The 17,887-nt window shown below is 37.3% G+C and overlaps 1 protein-coding gene across 6 annotated transcripts in view; it reads right to left on the minus strand.

Annotated features, from left to right (window-relative positions):
- LOC106874760 (zinc finger HIT domain-containing protein 2) overlaps positions 1-17,887 on the minus strand; it is a 60,530-nt gene that overhangs the window by 26,071 nt on the left and 16,572 nt on the right. For 2 of the 6 annotated variants that reach the window (XM_089337988.1, XM_014922607.3), the window contains exons 2-12: positions 17,115-17,859; positions 15,672-15,821; positions 14,448-14,530; positions 13,643-13,684; positions 12,269-12,393; positions 10,943-11,041; positions 10,045-10,161; positions 9,638-9,730; positions 7,636-7,801; positions 7,278-7,442; positions 6,793-6,979 (exon numbers count right to left, since the gene is read on the minus strand). In XM_089337988.1, the coding sequence (XP_089194114.1) occupies positions 6,867-6,979; positions 7,278-7,442; positions 7,636-7,801; positions 9,638-9,730; positions 10,045-10,161; positions 10,943-11,041; positions 12,269-12,393; positions 13,643-13,684; positions 14,448-14,530; positions 15,672-15,821; positions 17,115-17,188 (1,227 nt within the window). In that variant the 5' untranslated portion in view covers positions 17,189-17,859 and the 3' untranslated portion in view covers positions 6,793-6,866. Of the gene's footprint in view, positions 1-2,855; positions 2,985-6,792; positions 6,980-7,277; positions 7,443-7,635; positions 7,802-9,637; positions 9,731-10,044; positions 10,162-10,942; positions 11,042-12,268; positions 12,394-13,642; positions 13,685-14,447; positions 14,531-15,671; positions 15,822-16,666; positions 16,796-17,110; positions 17,860-17,887 lie in introns of those variants that run through there. The other 4 variants (XM_014922608.3, XM_014922609.3, XM_052974951.2 and 1 more) reach the window with 4 other exon arrangements.

Genomic DNA, 17,887 nt, shown 5'->3' on the forward strand with positions numbered 1-17,887 from the left:
GTATTTATTTTTTTAAGCCTGGTACTTATTTTACTGACATCTTTTGCTGAACCGCTAAGTTACAGGGAAATAATCACACCAACAATGGCTGTCAAACAGTTGTCGAACAAACAAAGGCACAAACACACATAGATATGTATATATATATGACAGGCTTCTTTCAGTTTCTGTTTACCAAATCCACTCACAAGGCTTTGGTTGGCCCGAGGCTATAGAAGACACTTGCCCAAGGTGTCACACAGTGGGACTGAACTGGGAACCATGTATTTGGGAAGCAAGCTTCCTACCACACAGCCATAATGAAGAATTTAGTAAAGTAACTTTGTCATTATTAAAGCATGCGTTTGGAAGATAAATTAACATGAAATTTTGATGGAAGATTTTAATATAAATAACCTTAAAGCAAGAACTTTGTATCATGGAGCTAGGGGCGCAGACTCAGGTGGGTTCGTATCAAAAGGGTCAAAACTTCGGTGTCATTAATTATCAGGGATATATTTTTACATGCTCTTTCTCGCTGCCTAGAGGTCCATTTTAGGAAAGTGAATCAAAAAAGAATCGTACTAAAATTCCTGTCATACAACAGGATAGTAATTACAGATTCTGAGTTCTTCAAGCTAACGACATCACACAAGCAGCTTTTCCATTTTCAAACATTTGATAATTTTCCCTCCCCATGTTCATACTAAAATTTTTACTTGTTCATTAAATGGTCATTACTGAAGTAGGACTTCTCAAACACATCTTCCTCCCACCTCTCTCCCTCCCCCTCTTTCTCTCTTCTTTCCTTCCCAATTCTCCTCTTTCCTTACCTCCATCTTTCTCCCTCTCAGCCACTCAAAAGTTATTTATAAATCTCTATTATTCTTTTCTATTTTATTAAGAAGTCAAGCCTGGCTATTTCTAAAGTAATCATTTACTTTTCAGCTGTCATTATTAACAGTGGAATGACTTGACAAAAATACACAAAACTTTTCAAGATGATTAATTTAACTATGGGGGTGGGGGTCCTCTGAAATAATTTTTTGCAATAGAAATTTGTGTGTGTGTATAAATATATACGTAATATATATATATATATATATATATATATATATATATATATATATATATATATATATATATATATATATATATATATATATATATATATATATATATATATATATATATAGGAGTGGCTGTGTGGTAAGTAGCTTGCTTATGAACCACATGGTTCCGGGTTCAGTCCCACTGCGTGACACCTTGGGCAAGTGTCTTCTACTATAGCTTCGGGCCGACCAAAGCCTTGTGAGCGGATTTGGTAGACGGAAACTGAAAGAAGCCCGTCGTATATATGAATATATATGTGTGTATGTATATGTTTGTGTGTCTGTTTGTCCCCGCAACATCGCTTGACATGTAAAAAAAGACCCCAGTACATTCTGTAAAGTGGTTGGCATTAGGAAGGTCATCCAGTTATAGAAACCATGCCAAACCACACAGCTGAAATCCAGCCTTAGCTCCTGTCAAACCATCTAACCCATGCCAGCATGGAAAATAGACGTTAGATGATGATGATGTTAGGAGAAGGAGGAGGAGGAGGAGGAAATACACAGAAGAATCTCTCAAAGACTTTCAGGAGGACAGTAAAGTGTTTCTTTTGATTTTGATTAAATTTAGTTTAATTTTGGAATCTAACCAATAGTTCTTAGAAATCTATATTGCAGAAGATTCTTCGGCTTCTTTTGTCAGAAAAATTTCATTTTTCTCTCTAAATCTTTGAAGAATTTCTTCTGCCACAGTTGAAATAATTAAAAAGGTTACTTTCATGGTTTCTGGCTTCCTGCAAACTCATCCTAGAAAATTCTATTTTGGTCAGCCACATTTTTACTATTAATTTGGTAGTGAAGAATATTAGATTTGTGTCAAAGAAGCAAGATTGGTGAATGCAAATATTACATTTGTTCTTGAAAGACTTCAGTATAAACCCTGACACAGTTTTCTAATGTCTATAATTAGACACTGAAGAAATGGCAATATTTTGGTTCTTGTTGCTATTGTTTAGCCTCAAGTCAGTTCCAATACAAATGACCAATTCCAATACAAATGGCCTGTCTATGATCCAAAGTATATGTCATCATCATCATCATCATCATCATCATCATCATTTAACGTCTGCCTTCCATGCTAGCATGGGTTGGACGATTTGACCGAGGACTGGTGAACCAAATGGCTACGCCAGGCTCCAATCTGATTTGGCAGAGTTTCTACAGCTCAATGCCCTTCCTAACGCCAACCACTCCAAGAGTGTAGTGGGTGCTTTTACGTGCCACCAGCACGAAGGCCAGTCAGGCGGTACTGGCAACAGCCATGTTCAAAATGGTGTATTTTATGTGCCACCTGCACAGGAGCCAGTCCGGTGGCACTGGCAACAACCTTGCTTGAATGTCTTTTCACGTGCCACCAGCACAAGTGCCAGGAAGGTGACGCTGGTAACGATTATGCTCAAATGGTGCTATTTACATGCCACTGGCACGGAAGTCAGACAGTTGCTCTGGCAACGATCACGCTTGGACGGTGCTCTTGTATATATTTATATATATATATATGTGCTTGTGTGCATATATATGTATATATATATATATGTGTGTGTGTGTGTGTGTGCATATATATATGTGCTTGTGTGCTGTTTTCTGCAAGTGCTCCACCCTTATTGCAGCTACTATTTGTTCCACATACTTCTCAAGATTCTTGCTCACTGTTTCCAGGTACTACTGCTACCTTTTTCATCGACCACAACTGCTTAACTTCCCAAGCTAACCTGTCATATCTCTCGACTTTTCTTTCTTCCTTATCGCATACTTTGTTGTCAGCTGGGCATGCTATGTCTAAGATCCAGCATAGTTTGTTTTCTTTCTATTACAATTATTATTATTATTATTATTATTATTATTATTATATGTTGTTGTTGTTGTTGTTGTCATTGTTGCTGCTGGTAACAACTGAAATAGAGAGCGGTTAGATTTGTTAGCAAATATGATTGGTCTATTTCATTGGTTAGATAGGTTTTACTTAGATATGTTGATTGGGTTAGAAAGACAACTGGAAATGTATTGATTATTTAGTCTTTTAAATGTAAGGGTAATATATCAACATGAGTGTATTTGTGTATGTGTGTGTGTGTGTGTGTGTGGATATGGATGGACAGATAGATAGCTATGAATCACAGAATCATCATCATTGTTTAACATCCATTTTCCATGCTGGGATATTTCTACATAAATACGTGTGTATATATATATATATATATATATATTATGTGTGTATACGTATGTGTATATATACATGATGCATATTATATATACAAAAGAAGCGAGACCCCCCTCCACTAAAAAAAAAAAGAAGACAAATAAATATTTGAAAGACAGACATTTTCAAAACATACACAAGAGTCAAAGCAGTTCAATATGATTGATGAGCCGTCGCATCTGTCTGGCGTCTCAAGATGGTTTTGTGAAATGGAAGAGGTCGTTCAGTTGAAACAAGTGTGTTTATGAAATATTGCTTCCTTTGGTATCGTTCCTTAACCGAAAATGTGAAACTAGCTGGTGTGAATTCAGTGGTAGGGAGTGGTGGCAGGGATGGTAATGGTAGAGAGAGAAGTGGGGAGCAGTGATTGAGGTAAATCTCTCAAGGAAATAGCAGCCAAATCTCCCTTAAATCACACTTTTACAGTCTTGTAACCCACATTAGCACTAAAAATATGGGATGGTCACCATTGGAAAGCCTTTGATCATAAGGTCTACTTAATTAGAGTTGACCTGTGGTTAGACAACATCATCTAATTAAGTCATATCGTTAATATTCAATTTCTTCTTTCTCTTAATTACTTCTGCTATTAAATAGGTCACTACATTAACGCTGATTTTCTTACTCTAGCTACTAATTAAGTTACTGCATTAACACTGAATTTGCTTCAGCTCTTAATTACTTTAGCTATTATTAGGTCACCATATTAGCATTTGTATTTCTTCCATGCCTCACTAATTAGGTTGTCTGTGTAACAGAAACTATCTACAAGTACCATGAAACCTTCAGAGTTGCTCACATAATTTCATTTTGTACCTACTCCTGCGGTTAGTTACTCCTCTACATAAGCCAGTGAGGAAATTTATTTGCAGTTGCTTGACTCACAAGAAAGAGCAGCTGAATCCTTCTCAAATCACACACTTCTGTCTTAAAACAAGGAAAAGAAAAGCACATTGGATAGTGTAGTCCTTGATGCTCTGTAAAAGCAAAACATACAAGTTATCAAGCAGTATGTTATGTTTCTCCCAGCGTTCACTATTTTCCTCTCATTCCTGTCTAACGACTCCTCATGTTTGTTTTTGTTCGGTTTCCTTGTATGTCTCCACTGTTCTGTTTTTGTTCCCAATTTTGTTTGACCCTCCATAAATCATAAATATTATTTTAGAATTTATGGGAGCAACTGTCTTTGAACACTCTTATTGTTGTTGAATGCTTGAAATGAAGAGTAGATAGACAGCCAACAACTGATGAAGGGTCCTTTCTCTGTGTTTACTTGTCCTGTTCTCCATTTTTTCTCGTTGTTTATGTATTTAACCATATGGTTTATATATTTCATGATGATTGAACCGTTGGTGATGTCCTGTACCCATATATGCATGTATATATATATATATATATATATATATATATATATAAAAACTATATATTATTTACTATTTATTTGTTTTAGTCATTAGACTGTGGCCATGCTGGAACACTGCCTTGAAGAATTTTAGTTGAATGAATCAACTCCAGTATATTAAGTCTAGAACTTAATCTGCCAGTTTTATTTTGCTGAACTGCTAAGTTACAGGCACATAAAGTCACTAACAATGGTTGTCAAACAGTTGTGGGGGACAAAGAGACACACACATATATACAACAGGCTTCTTTCAATCTCCATCTCCCAAATTCACTCACAAGGCTTTGATCAGCCCATGGCTATAGTATAAGACACTTACCCAAGGTACTATGCAGTGAGACTGAACCCAGAACCAGGTGGTTAGGAAGCAAAGTTTTTACGACACAGCCACACCTGCACCTATTGAATATAATTTCGTAAAAAGAAGAATTACATTTTCCCAACTCCCTTTTTCGTTTGATTTTGTTTTTCAGCCATATCTCATATATGGAAATGTTCTCATGTAACCTTGTTTTTGACCTGCCTCTTCGACATAGCTGTTAATTAATTTACCCATTCCCTAACTTTGTAACGTGTTCAGTCAATGTGGGAGTCTCTTCCGAAGTGGTCTCATCTGGCAGTTGTTACTGTCGTAACAGTTGTCATGGAAGATGAAGGAAGGCGTCTTTGACAAGTTAATGGGTGACTTCGTTTTCATTTTGTGTTCAGCATCCCAGCTTACTTAGCCAACCACTCACCCATCACCACCTTCTTTTTTTTTTTTGTTCCTTTCGGTAATAATGCTGATGCAATCATCATCGCAGCAACCAGAAACTGCCAATCCTAGCCACTTACTATCACTGACATCATCATTATCATTATCATCACCATCTTCACCACCACACTATCATCATCATCATCGTTCAACATTGCCACTATTGTTTCCATCAAAATGTTCTTATCCGTGTCAGCATCATTATTGCCATATTCATGACGAGTACAAGTTCTATCATCATTATCATCATTGTTTTCGTTGTCATCATCACTGTTGTTGTTGTTGTCGTCATCACCATCTTTTTCTTCTTCACTAACAGAACGTCATTGATATTGTCATCATCATCAATGTTGTTATCATTGTCATTGTCACCATCATCATCATCATCATCATCAAGATCCTCTCCACATTTGCCCATTCAATTTTTGTCATCGTTATATTTTGCATTGCTTCAGAGGTATCAATCATTACTGGCAGTCTCTTTTACTGATTTCACAGTTAGTTGTGACCATGCTGGGGCACTTCCTGTCTCACTATTTTCTTTGTTCTTTCTTTCTATTACTGTTTGATGGTGAGAGGTTGGAGTGTATTTTTTTGAAAGACTGCTATACCCATCAAGTGGCCTTTCAATGCAGTCTAGGATGTTATCTGGATGTTTGAGAGTGTGCGTAGCATGGTGGCAGCACCATCCCAGATGTGGGAACCGTACTTATTTGTAGGTCTCCTTTGAGCTTTGTAAAGGGTTTAGGGGTTGACAGTGGAATGAGTTGAATGGGCATGGTTGTTTGGATGTTGACAATTTGGCACAGTTGACTGGACATGGAACCTGTTTTGGTGATAATACTTTTCAACATCAAAAGAAACACACACAGAAATATACAAGGCTGTGAGGTAGGAAGCTTGCTTCCCAACTACATGGTTCTGGGTTCATTCCCACTGCGTGGCATCTTAGGCAAATGTCTTTTACTATAGCCTCGGGCCTATCAAAGCCTTATGAGTAGATTTGGTAGATGGAGACTGAAAGAAGCTTGTCATATGTGTGTGTGTGTGTGTGTGTGTGTATGTGTGTGTGTGTGAACATGTGCTTGTGTTTCTGCTGCTTGACAGTGTTCTTTTATTTACATCCCCATAACTTAGCAGTTTAGCAAAAGGAGTCAATAGAATAAGTACCAAACTAAGTATTGGGGTTGATTTGCTTGAAACCCTTCAAGGTGGTGCTCCAGCATGGCCACAATCCAGTAATTGAAGCAAGCAAAAAGATAAAAGACAAATGTAACATTCTATCAGAAACATATCCAAGAAAAGGTTAAAGAAGTGAAAACTGTTCAACCGGGCAAGTCGACAGTACATTGGAGAAAAATATTTAAATTTATTAGTTATTTACAGAAATGACTTGGCAGATGAGATTCTGAGGTGAGTTCAATTCAAAACTTCTATCAGGGGTTCCTTGGTAGGTGGCCGCTTGCCCTTCCATTCGTCTTCAAACTGTTTCTTTGTGTTGGTGACACTGGCCAATTCACTGCTCAACTCACCTGTGAAAATAACAATAACAATAAACATTGAAATGAAGTTAGCAAAACGGGAAGTGAATTGAAATGGTTAGGTAGATATGATACTGGTCTACTATGTTTTGTGGGCCACCATAGGGTCCAGTCACTGTTGCAGTGTGGCGGCCTGTGTGCCACGATGACCCTGGGAGCCATACCAGAAGAATGAAGGCTCCTAGTAGGGAGCTTCCTGTACTGGACAGGTCAAAGGGTAGAGACCATACTAATGACTTAATCAATTAACTTTAACTTTTTGATCCATTATCAGATGTATGTCACTTACAGAATTCTAGGTTCAGTTCCTGCAAACAGCCATGAAGAGCAAGTCCATAAGATTGGGCCCAACTCAAAAGGAACAATATTTTCTTTTCAGAACGGAACAATTTTTTCCTCTGGGTTTTCAGATGTGAAATCAGGGTTTCGTTACTGGACTTTTCTTTCTTAAGATCTGCAATGAAGAGACAAAGAAGTGTGTTGGAGCAAACAAAAGAGAACAAAGGTAACTATGAGATATTTTAATGAAAATGCTCTGCAGCCCTTAATGGGTTTATGAGGGGTCAATATTGAAGATTTTATATTCACTGAGTGCTGAATTCAACTCAAACTATACATATAGCAACTAAAGATATAAATATGTTTACCTTTAGAAATTTCTTTCTGGGCACATTGAAACATCTTGAGAAGGTCTGAGAGAGCCCTTAATAAGTAGTGTAAAGGTTTCTGGGTACAAGGGCCTTCTATTATATTAATGATGTCTTTTATGATTGAGATACTGAATTTCTGGGAAGCCTGAATTGAACTTGAATCCTAGCGGGAGAAAGAGAACCAAGAAGATACAAATATTGCACATGAACCAAAATGTTTTTCATACTCACTCTTTAATTTAATGTTTTTTTCAGTGAAAAATATTAACATTTTGATTAGTCAAAATATATTATTTAATCATGTGTGTATATATATCAAGCCTAATCGTGTTTATATCACCACCACTTTCTCCACATCAGCTCACCTAGATTTTTCTTATAGCCACTCTTTACCCCATGAATTCAGTCATTAATAAAGACTCTGGAGTCTAAATTCAAATCATTTGAGCACTCTTATGTGTTTTCTATAGTGAGCATCTCTAGATCTCACCTGTTAACTGTATCATCATCATCATCATCGTTTAACGTCTGCTTTCCATGCTAGCATGGGTTGGACAATTTGACTGAGGACTGGCAAGCCAGAAGGCTGCACCAGGCTCCAATCTGATCTGGCAGAGTTTCTACACCTGGCTGCCCTTCCTAACGCCAACCACTCCGAGAGTGTAGTGGGTGCTTTTACGTGCTACTGGCACGAGGGCCAGTCGCAAAGGACTAGCAACGACTTCGCTCGAATGATTTTCTAACACACACACACACACACATACACACATATATAAAGATATACACACACACACACATATAAAGATACACACACACACACATACACATTATAAATATCATAAAATTATATGTATATAATTTAATTTTCATGAGACACCAAACCATTGCAGCAGTTATATATATATTTTTTAATACTGAACCTTACAGAATCGGTTTTTTTTTTTTTAAATGTATACTCGTTAATTGAACTCGATAAAGGAATGTTCATATCATTCTAAAATAACTCGTTTGCATGAAAAAATGGATGTAAATTAGCAAAGAAAATACAAGATCTCTGAAATGTTACTGAGTTTGTTGTGAACGTTATTTTTTGTCAGATTAACGACTGTTCTCATAGACTTGTCTCCCTTCTCACAAACTGAATAGGGACATTTAACTGTGCAAAACAATGTTTGGATGCTGTATGCATTGGAAACGAATCTATACAGTATGTCTCTAGTCAAAGAGAGTTGACCAAAGAGGTTAAGGTACTCAATTATTAAGGTCCCATGGACTTTGAATCAAGTGGTCAGAGTTCAGCAGTTAGTTAGGCCTACAGTTTTATAATCTATGGATGGCAGAATCAGTAGGATATCAGACATAATATGAGTATATCTTATGGTATTTGGGTTACACCCAGAGGCTGTATATATATTTATTTAACCACTTGTATTCCACTGGGTTACAGCCGTTTCGCAGTCTTCTTCATGTAGTATTAATCCCAGTGTGGTAGAAATTATGTCTACATGTTTGCATTAATATGTATGTTTGGCATTATACAATAATAATTAAGGCAGTGAGCAGGCAGAATTGCAAGAACATCATCATCGTTTAACGTCCATTTTCCATGCTGGCATGGGTTGGATTGAAAACTGATAAGCTAGGGAGCTGCAGCAAGCTCCAATCTAATTTGGAACCGTCTTTATGTTCTGAGTTGAAATGTCACTGTGGTCGACTTTGCCTTTCATCCTTTTGGGGTTGATAAAATAAAATAAATACCAGTTGAACACTGTGGGTCGATGTAATCAACTTAGTCCCTCACCACAAATTGACTGGTTTTGTGCCAAAATTTGAAACCATTATAGGATATAGTTGTATATTCACAAATTAATGCAAATAAAGATAGGTAAATAAATAAATGAACAAATAAAAATAAAATTGAAGATAAAAGATGACTGCTATTGTTTTGAAATCTGTTTTAAGCCAAGAAATAACTGCCATAATGAGAGAGACTACTTACCTCATTACTTCTGTTTAAACAAGCATGTAGAGCATCACTTGTACTGCTGTAGTTTTGCGTTGTATCTAAGACATCACAGAGGTGTAAAACTTCCTGGAAAGTATAGAGCCATTTATCTTGATTATCAAGTCAGTGTTGACATATTTAATGCAGGGAGCATTTTAAACCTAACTGAAACTAATTTTGCAGTGAAGAGGAAAATTAATTTTGAAAATAATGATGAATTTATTAAAATAACTGGCATTATTAAGCCAGGTTTTGGAACATAAATTAACATGTAATTTTGAAGTAAGGTTTTAATTTAGATCATTTTAGACAAGAAGTTTGCATCTTAGAACTAGGAGCAGTCTCAGGTAGGTTGGTATCAAAAGGGTTAAAGAATTGAAAATGAAAATTGGATTCCTTACATTGGCACAGTCTAACGGAGTGTTCAAGTAGTCACCATTATGCAACCGGCAGATATAAGCATAGGAATAAACAGTGCTGATAACGGTGAATCTTAGATCACTTGATGGCTTACTGTTCTGCAACAAAATGAAAAGAAATAGTCTCATTATAGAAACTAGGAAAGGTGTGAGGTGGTTTCGGAGTTAAAATAATATATAGTATTTAAATTTTCTTCATATGTGAATTGTTTTGGAAATTATGATAAATTTTTTAAAAAGTCCCAAATGGTGATCGCTGAAAAAAAGCATATTTATCCTTTTCTATTCAATTGCAATAATAAACATTTTAGTGTTTTTTGAAACTATAGTATCAAATGTGAATGTGTATGAAATATCAATGAATGATATAATAGATGGGAAATGCAAAAAAAAAAAAAAAACGAAAGAAAACCGTTGGAAAACAGTTTATAGCAGAGACCCCAGCTAAGAAGATCTGAAAAAGGAATTGTAATTCCGAAATATCATTGGACTATAGATAACCAAATTACAACAGGTATATAGTCCATTTTGTGTTCTATAGTGCATTGTTGTACCATTCTAAACTTTTTATTTTTTAAAAACAGTTGATATTTTTGTAATTCAAAAATTGCGATTTATGACATAAAATGTCCTCTAGAATTAGCCAGAGCCAATAACGACAAACTTTTAACTACTGAATATTGTTAAAAACACCTCTGCAAATGCATTGTACATAAGCAATTTACTTTGAATACAATGAACAACCAGCAGTGAAACTGTTTTTAGCAGGTCCCCAAATGGGACACATGGCAGGCAATGGGTTAAATGCTGATAGGGAAATAAAGCAAAAAATCAGGAAAATAAAAATAATTTAGTTATAGAGTGAAAGAGGCTTTTGCACCTTGAGGATTTGGGAGATGTGAGGTATATCCTTATACAACTGAGGGAATGCTTTATCAGGTTTCAAATCAGCATCCAGGTCTTCCACTTTTGAAGTCTCCTGTATAAGATAAATTAAAAATCGTATTTCAATGGGATTTTTAAAGGAAACAAGAAACAAAATTTAGGATTCTTCATCAGCTTAGAGAGATAAAGTGGTGAGAGGTAGAGAAAGGAGGAAAGGAAGACAGGGTGGGTTGTAGGTAAAGAGAAGGAGAGGAAGAGAGGGTCAGAGCTAATAGTGATGTTACGTTTTCATTTGTTTAATGCCTGCTTTCCATGCTGGCATGGGTTGGACAGTTTGGCAAGAGCCAGCCAGGTGGAAGACTACACCAGGCAACTGTGTCTGTTTTGGCCTGGTTTTTATGGCTGGATGCCTTTCCTAACACTCTCTCGACATCTTTTTCACAGTGCAGCCAATTCTGTGTAAGAGAGGGAGAGAGAGGGGGAGGAAGAGAGAGAGAATAGGTTGGTAGCGGTGGGGGGGATTGATCTCAATACTTGACTAATACTTTATTTCATTGACTTTGGATGAGATGAAAGGCAAAGTTGACTTTGGCAAGATTTGAACTGAGAATGCCAAAAGCTTCAATAAATTCTGTCAGTCCATCACCCAAATGGCAACAACAACATGGTGGTGGTGGTGGTGGCGATGATGGTGATGATGATGATGATGATGATGAGGAGGAGGAGGAGGAGGAGGAGGAGGAGGAGATAAACAGCTCTGAAAAGACAGGGATGATCTGAGCCTAAACAACAACAGCAACCACGACAATTTAGAAAATTATGAACATATTGCAACTGGACGACAGAATTGGTAGAGCATTGAATGAAATAACTCGTGGCATCTGATTGTGTCATCCTGACCCACATTCAAATACCTGCAACAACCATTTTGCCTTCCATCCTTCCTCAGTTGATAGAATAAGTACTGGGGACAAAATAATGCGGAGAGCCTCCATGTAGTCACTCGATCTGCTAGAAATCACAGCTAAATATCCCTCAGATCACATACTGCTGTTTTGAAAGAAAGGAAGGACACACACTGGACAATGTAATCCTAGATATACAAAAAGATGAGATAGTTACATCTGGAGCATTTTTCATCTTGTGTCTGCTGAGTCAGTGCAGATTTGAGATAAAAAACCATCAACTACAGCATAGAAAGTGATGTTCCAGCATGGCCACTGTTCAATGATGGTGACCAGTAAAATAAATAAATATAAAATGTATTTAAAAAATATGAATAATTATGAATATAATTCCAAATGTTTGTTATATTCCATACCTTGTGGCTCCACCATGGTGACCAAAATTCTATCAAACCTCCAAGTCGTTCATCCCTGAGCAACCTCTGGAATTCTTCCTTCTCTTGCTTACTTAGTACGTCCCAGATCTTGTCTGTGTCTTTATCTAAACCAAAATGTAAAAAGATATGAGATTTAATTCCTGTAGGTGATCTTACAGCCTTTTATTATTTTCTGAAGTTTTTCTAAATTTTAAAATTGAATCGTGTTATCTAATACTCCTGAGATGTTAGCACTTTTGATGATCGTAGTTGTCTTTCTTTGCTTGACGTAAGGCTACTTCTTCTCCCATTCTTTTCCAACCAGTTGTAGTGCACCTGTGCACTGTATACAATAAGCTCATTATTATTATTATTATTATTATTATCATTAAGTCAATGTTGGGGTGGAATTTGAACTCAGAACACATGGATGGACAAAATACCACTAAGCATCTTGCCAGGTGCGGTAATGAGTCTGCCAGCTCCCCGCCTTGTTTCCAAGTAAGATATTAAATCTCCCAGTTTATCAAACAACAAACAGCCAAGTTCAACATCCTAGCTTCTCTCCCCACGATGATCAAATTCTGAAACGTTAAACCCCATTTTCTGCAGTTTTCGGAGTTATCACCCTTATACCATCACCTATTCTGGTTAACCTTATCGCTGAGAAAGTAATCTTTATTACAGTGTTTCTTGGCATAAAAGATGAACGGGCGTATTAGAAGCAGCCCACTTTCAGCAGCGTATCTTTAATCTTTTATTTGTTTCAGTGTTGAAGAATTTTTAATCGAATGAATCTACCCCAGTACTTATTTTATTGGGTTCTTTTGCCGAACCTCTAAGTTATGGGGACTGTAAACACACCAACACTGGTTATCAAGCAGTGGTGGTGCAGTACAAACAGACACAAAGACGCACGCATACACACACATACAACGGGCTTCTTTCAGTTTCTGTCTGCTAAATCCACTCACAAGGCTTTGGTTGGCCCGGGGCTGTAGTAGAAGACACTTGCACAGTGGGACTGAACTTGAAACCATGTGGTTGGAAAGAAAGCTTCATGCCTCACAGCCACGCCTAGTGCATTAAAGCGTATGGTGGCCATACTGGAGCACCGCCTTGAAGAATTTTAGTCGAATGAATCAACTCCAGTACATATTCTTTTAAAAGTCTGGTGCTTATTCTATTGATCCATTAAATATGTTAGTGCAAAAACCATTTTCTGTTATGCAGACTAAAGCAAACCTCGAAACGTGTACTGAACAGGAAAACCTCAAGTTGACTGTTACGAGATTTGGATTCCAGGTCTTATTAGTCAGTAGTGACACAGCGTAACCCTCAGAAACCAAAATAAAAGTAACAGAAGGGACTTACCTAAATCCAGGCCAGTAAGACGCTCAGCCAGACTGCATTCCTCTGGAAATAAGATGGTATTCAAATAAAAAATTTTAGGACAGAATAAAAATGTCAACAGGTGAGGAATCATCATCATCATCATCATCATCGTTTAACGTCCACTTTCCATGCTAGCATGGGTTGGACGATTTGACTGAGGACTGGTGAAACCGGATGGCAACACCAGGCTCCAGCCTGATTTGGCAGAGTTTCTACAGCTGGATGCCCTTCCTAACGCCAACCACTCAGAGAGTGTAGTGGGTGCTTTTACGTGTCACCCGCACGAAAACGGCCACGCTCGAAATGGTGTCTTTTATGTGCCACCCACACAAGCCAGTCCAGGGGCGCTGGCAACGATCATTTAATCTTACTCTCATAATAGAATCTCCCCTTTAATCCTGGAATATGGCTTTTTTGAATAACCTGATTGTTATATTCAAAGTTGGAAAATCATTTACAATATATGTTTGGACTGTTGCTGGTCTGTTCCCATGCAGACAATCCTTGTTCACATTTTTTACCAAATTTACAAAGATTTGAAACCGATACTTTTTTTTCTTTCCTTGATTAAATTTTTAAGAAGGAGACCAAACAGTTTCTTAGAGGTGGCATTATTGAATTTTCAGTCCTTCCAATTTCTTACAAATTCTCAATTAAATGAAATGTAGAATTTTAATGGGAAAATATTATCCACTGCTGCCCTGTAACATTCATAATAACAGCAGCACCAAGAACAGCAACAGAGACTAAGCAATTAAGAAGTAAAATGTCAAAATGACTATACCCTCATCAGAATCTTCATAATCATCCTCATCAGCTTCAGAAGCTTTCTTCAGAATTTCAATCATCTCTTCTCTTTCTGATTGACTGTAAAACCAAAAACACAACATAAATACAATTGAAAGAAAAAAAGTAGTAGTTCACAAATAGAAAATGAAATTATTTGTGCCACATAAATCCCTTTGCAAACATCAGATAGTAGCATAGCATAGGGCCAGGGGTCTGCACCAGGAGATGCTTTTAAGGATGGTGGGTGGTATTTCTGGGTCTGCTGTATAATCCTGTATAGGTTTGTGGTGGCAAACTCAAGAGCTGCTTCAAGTGGCACACAATCTAGATACACCACTGATATCAGAACCCAACTAGAATCTAAATCATTCTAAGAATCATGAGTTTGGTTGAGCAGAGCTGGACGGCTCATTTAGACAACAACAACAGCACCATTATCTAGAATGGACTAAGCTAGAAAACATTGACTAAGCATAATACAGATTAACTCTTTAGCATTTAAATTGGCCATATCCAGCCTAAATATACTATTTAGAATGTCGTTCTAAAAATAAACAATGACATCAGCAAAATCTCAAAGCTGCAAGATGATGCGCGATTAATTCAAAGCAATACGAAAAAATAGCATTCCATTTGACAAAGAACTCTGACTATTAAAAGAAGTCTGGTGCTGTCTTTTTCCTGGCTAGCTCCTGTCAAACTGTCCAACATGATGATGATGATGAAATATATATATATAAATATATATATATATAGTTTTAGGGAAAAACTATATATATATATATATATATATATATATATTTTATACTGTGAAACTTAATTTAATTTTAATTTTTAATAAATTGAATTTAATTGAGTTTTTACCTGTAAATTTGGATTTTTATCCCTAATATTATTATATATGTATATATCATCATCATCATCGTTTAATGCCAACATTCGTTACTAAGGTTGGATGGTTTGACAGGACCCAACAGGCCAGAGAACTGCATCAAGCACCAATGGTTTCTATAGCTGGATGCCCCCTTCCAAATGCCAACCACTTTACAAGGCGCATTGGGTAGTTTTCTTGTGGCACCAACACTAGTGAAGTCATCAAGTTACTTGCAAGACATAAAAAAGGCTTCCCGGATTATTTTCATACTTCAAGTTACTTTGTAAGAAAAACGAGAAGACACTACACATTAAAATCTCGAAAGGAAACAGCAAAACACCTAACCTGACTGCAAGATCCACCAATCCCTCAGTGACACAGTTCTTGTAAAACGATTCAGAGCATTGGAGATGTTTTTCACTTCGGTAGCAGTTGACAGAACAATAAACGGCTTTGCATCTTGGACAGGTGTATTTAGATACATTGAGCAAACAACTATAAAAAAAAGAAACAAAGCAATATAAACATGAGAAAAAATGGCGTTATATGATGGCTGTTCATTAAGGTTGATGAATATGTCTAGCTGATGGTGTATACATGTATGTGATGAGTACGTGATTGAATCGAAGGTCACATACAATCAACGGACACTAACTTGAGGGGAAACCAGTCATACGCGTGCGCATGTCTTTGTGTTTGTTGGTTTGTTTACGTCAATTCGGTAAATGAGACCAACAGAATAAGTATGAGACTTAAAAATAAGTACTGGGATCGTTTGTTCGACAAAACCCTTCAAGGCGATGTCTCAACAAGGCCGCAGTCCAATGACTGAAACAAAAAAAAAAGATTAAGTAACTGTGGTCAGCTCTATATAATCATAACATTTGAAGGGACCTCCGTTTCTTAAATATATAACATGAGACTGAACTCTGTAGATATACATTGTTTTGTTTGTTTCGGCCTTGACTGAGCAGGCATACGATCGAAGTCGTAACCACTTTGTCTTTTACATAAACAGTAGTGTACGAAGAACATTATCCTAGTGTCGTTCATATTTAGTGTGATTTGAGGGAGATTTGGCTGTCAGTTTTAGAAGGTCCAGCCCATCGTATCTCACCTTGTAATCGTGTGGCAGTATATCAAGTTACTCGTATATTGTTATCCAGACTTGTCTTGAAATGACCGAAGACTGTTGTGGTGGCCACAGCAGACATAAATAATGTAAACACAGGGCAAGAAACGTTCGATCTACTCTGTGTAGTATCTCAAAGCGCCCTTAAGTTCTTTACTACCATCCAAAAAACATTAACCATATAAAGAAGGGATAGAAAAACATTAACCATATAAACTGGGGATAGAAAACCCGCCTCAGAGATGGTATGGTCACAGCAATAACATCGAACGAAAGGTACGACCATTGAACATAAGGATCAACTTTCACTTAGTCGTAAACAGCCGCTCGTGTCATTTCGTTTGGTGGCCGGCAATCTGGAGCGAAACAATAGTTGTTACCATTTATCATTTTATTTGATAAGAATAGAGCTACGTTGTATAATATGTCCTTCCTTTTATTTTTTAGACACCAGAGTGTGGTTAAAGGGAGATTTGACTGCTACTGGGAGCGGTTCCACGGTGTATAAGGTTGGCTTTCGCTAACTCCGTAGAATTAAAAAGATGGATGTTATATAATAGTAATGCGGACGGAAAAATCTATATATTGGAAACAGTTGCCTATATATATATGATCAATGATTGCAAGTAGAACATAGGAACAAGGAATATACCTACAAGACACAAGGTTTGCTTCTCTGTGACGAAAGACCAATGTTCTCCACGTTACTTTCTTCCATGACGGACTCCATTTTTAAACAAGCAAATTCACGAACGATAACTCTTTCTCAACTCTTTCTCTCACACGAAATAGTCTCCCTTGGAATTAGAAGCCGTCAAATTCTAACCTTTTTCTTTTCGTGTGTTTCTAGTAAAAGTTGATGGAAGCGCAATGGCCCAGTGGTTAGGGCAGCGGACTCGCAGTCATAGGATCGCGGTTTCGATTCCCAGACCGGGCGTTGTGAGTGTTTATTGAGCGAAAACACCTAAAGCTCCACGAGGCTACGGCAGGGGATGGTGGCGAACCCTGCTGTACTCTTCCACTACAACTTTCTCTCACTCTTTCTTCTTGTTTCTGTTCTGCCTGTAATTCAAAGGGCCAGCCTTGTCACACTGTGTCACGCTGAATATCCCCGAGAACTACGTTAAGGGTACACGTGTCTGCGGAGTGCTTAGCCACTTGCACGTTAATTTCACGAGCAGGCTGTTCCGTTGATCGGATCGACTAGAACCCTCGTCGTCGTAAGCGACGGAGTGCCAACAAGTAAAAGTTGACTTTTTAAAGAATTTCACCGAACGTCGTCGATTCTGGAGGATCAAATGCAATGCTTATCGCGACAGGAATACAAATCCTGTCAATTTTGTCTTTCACCCTACCGGAGACGATTGACTGGATAATGATGTAATCGATTATTGCTCCCACCTAAAAAAAGGAAAAAGAAAAAAAAAAT

This window comes from Octopus bimaculoides, chromosome 20 (genome assembly GCF_046866305.1).
Source record: "Octopus bimaculoides isolate indiv1 chromosome 20, ASM4686630v1, whole genome shotgun sequence".
In the NCBI taxonomy this organism is placed as follows: domain Eukaryota; kingdom Metazoa; phylum Mollusca; class Cephalopoda; order Octopoda; family Octopodidae; genus Octopus; species Octopus bimaculoides.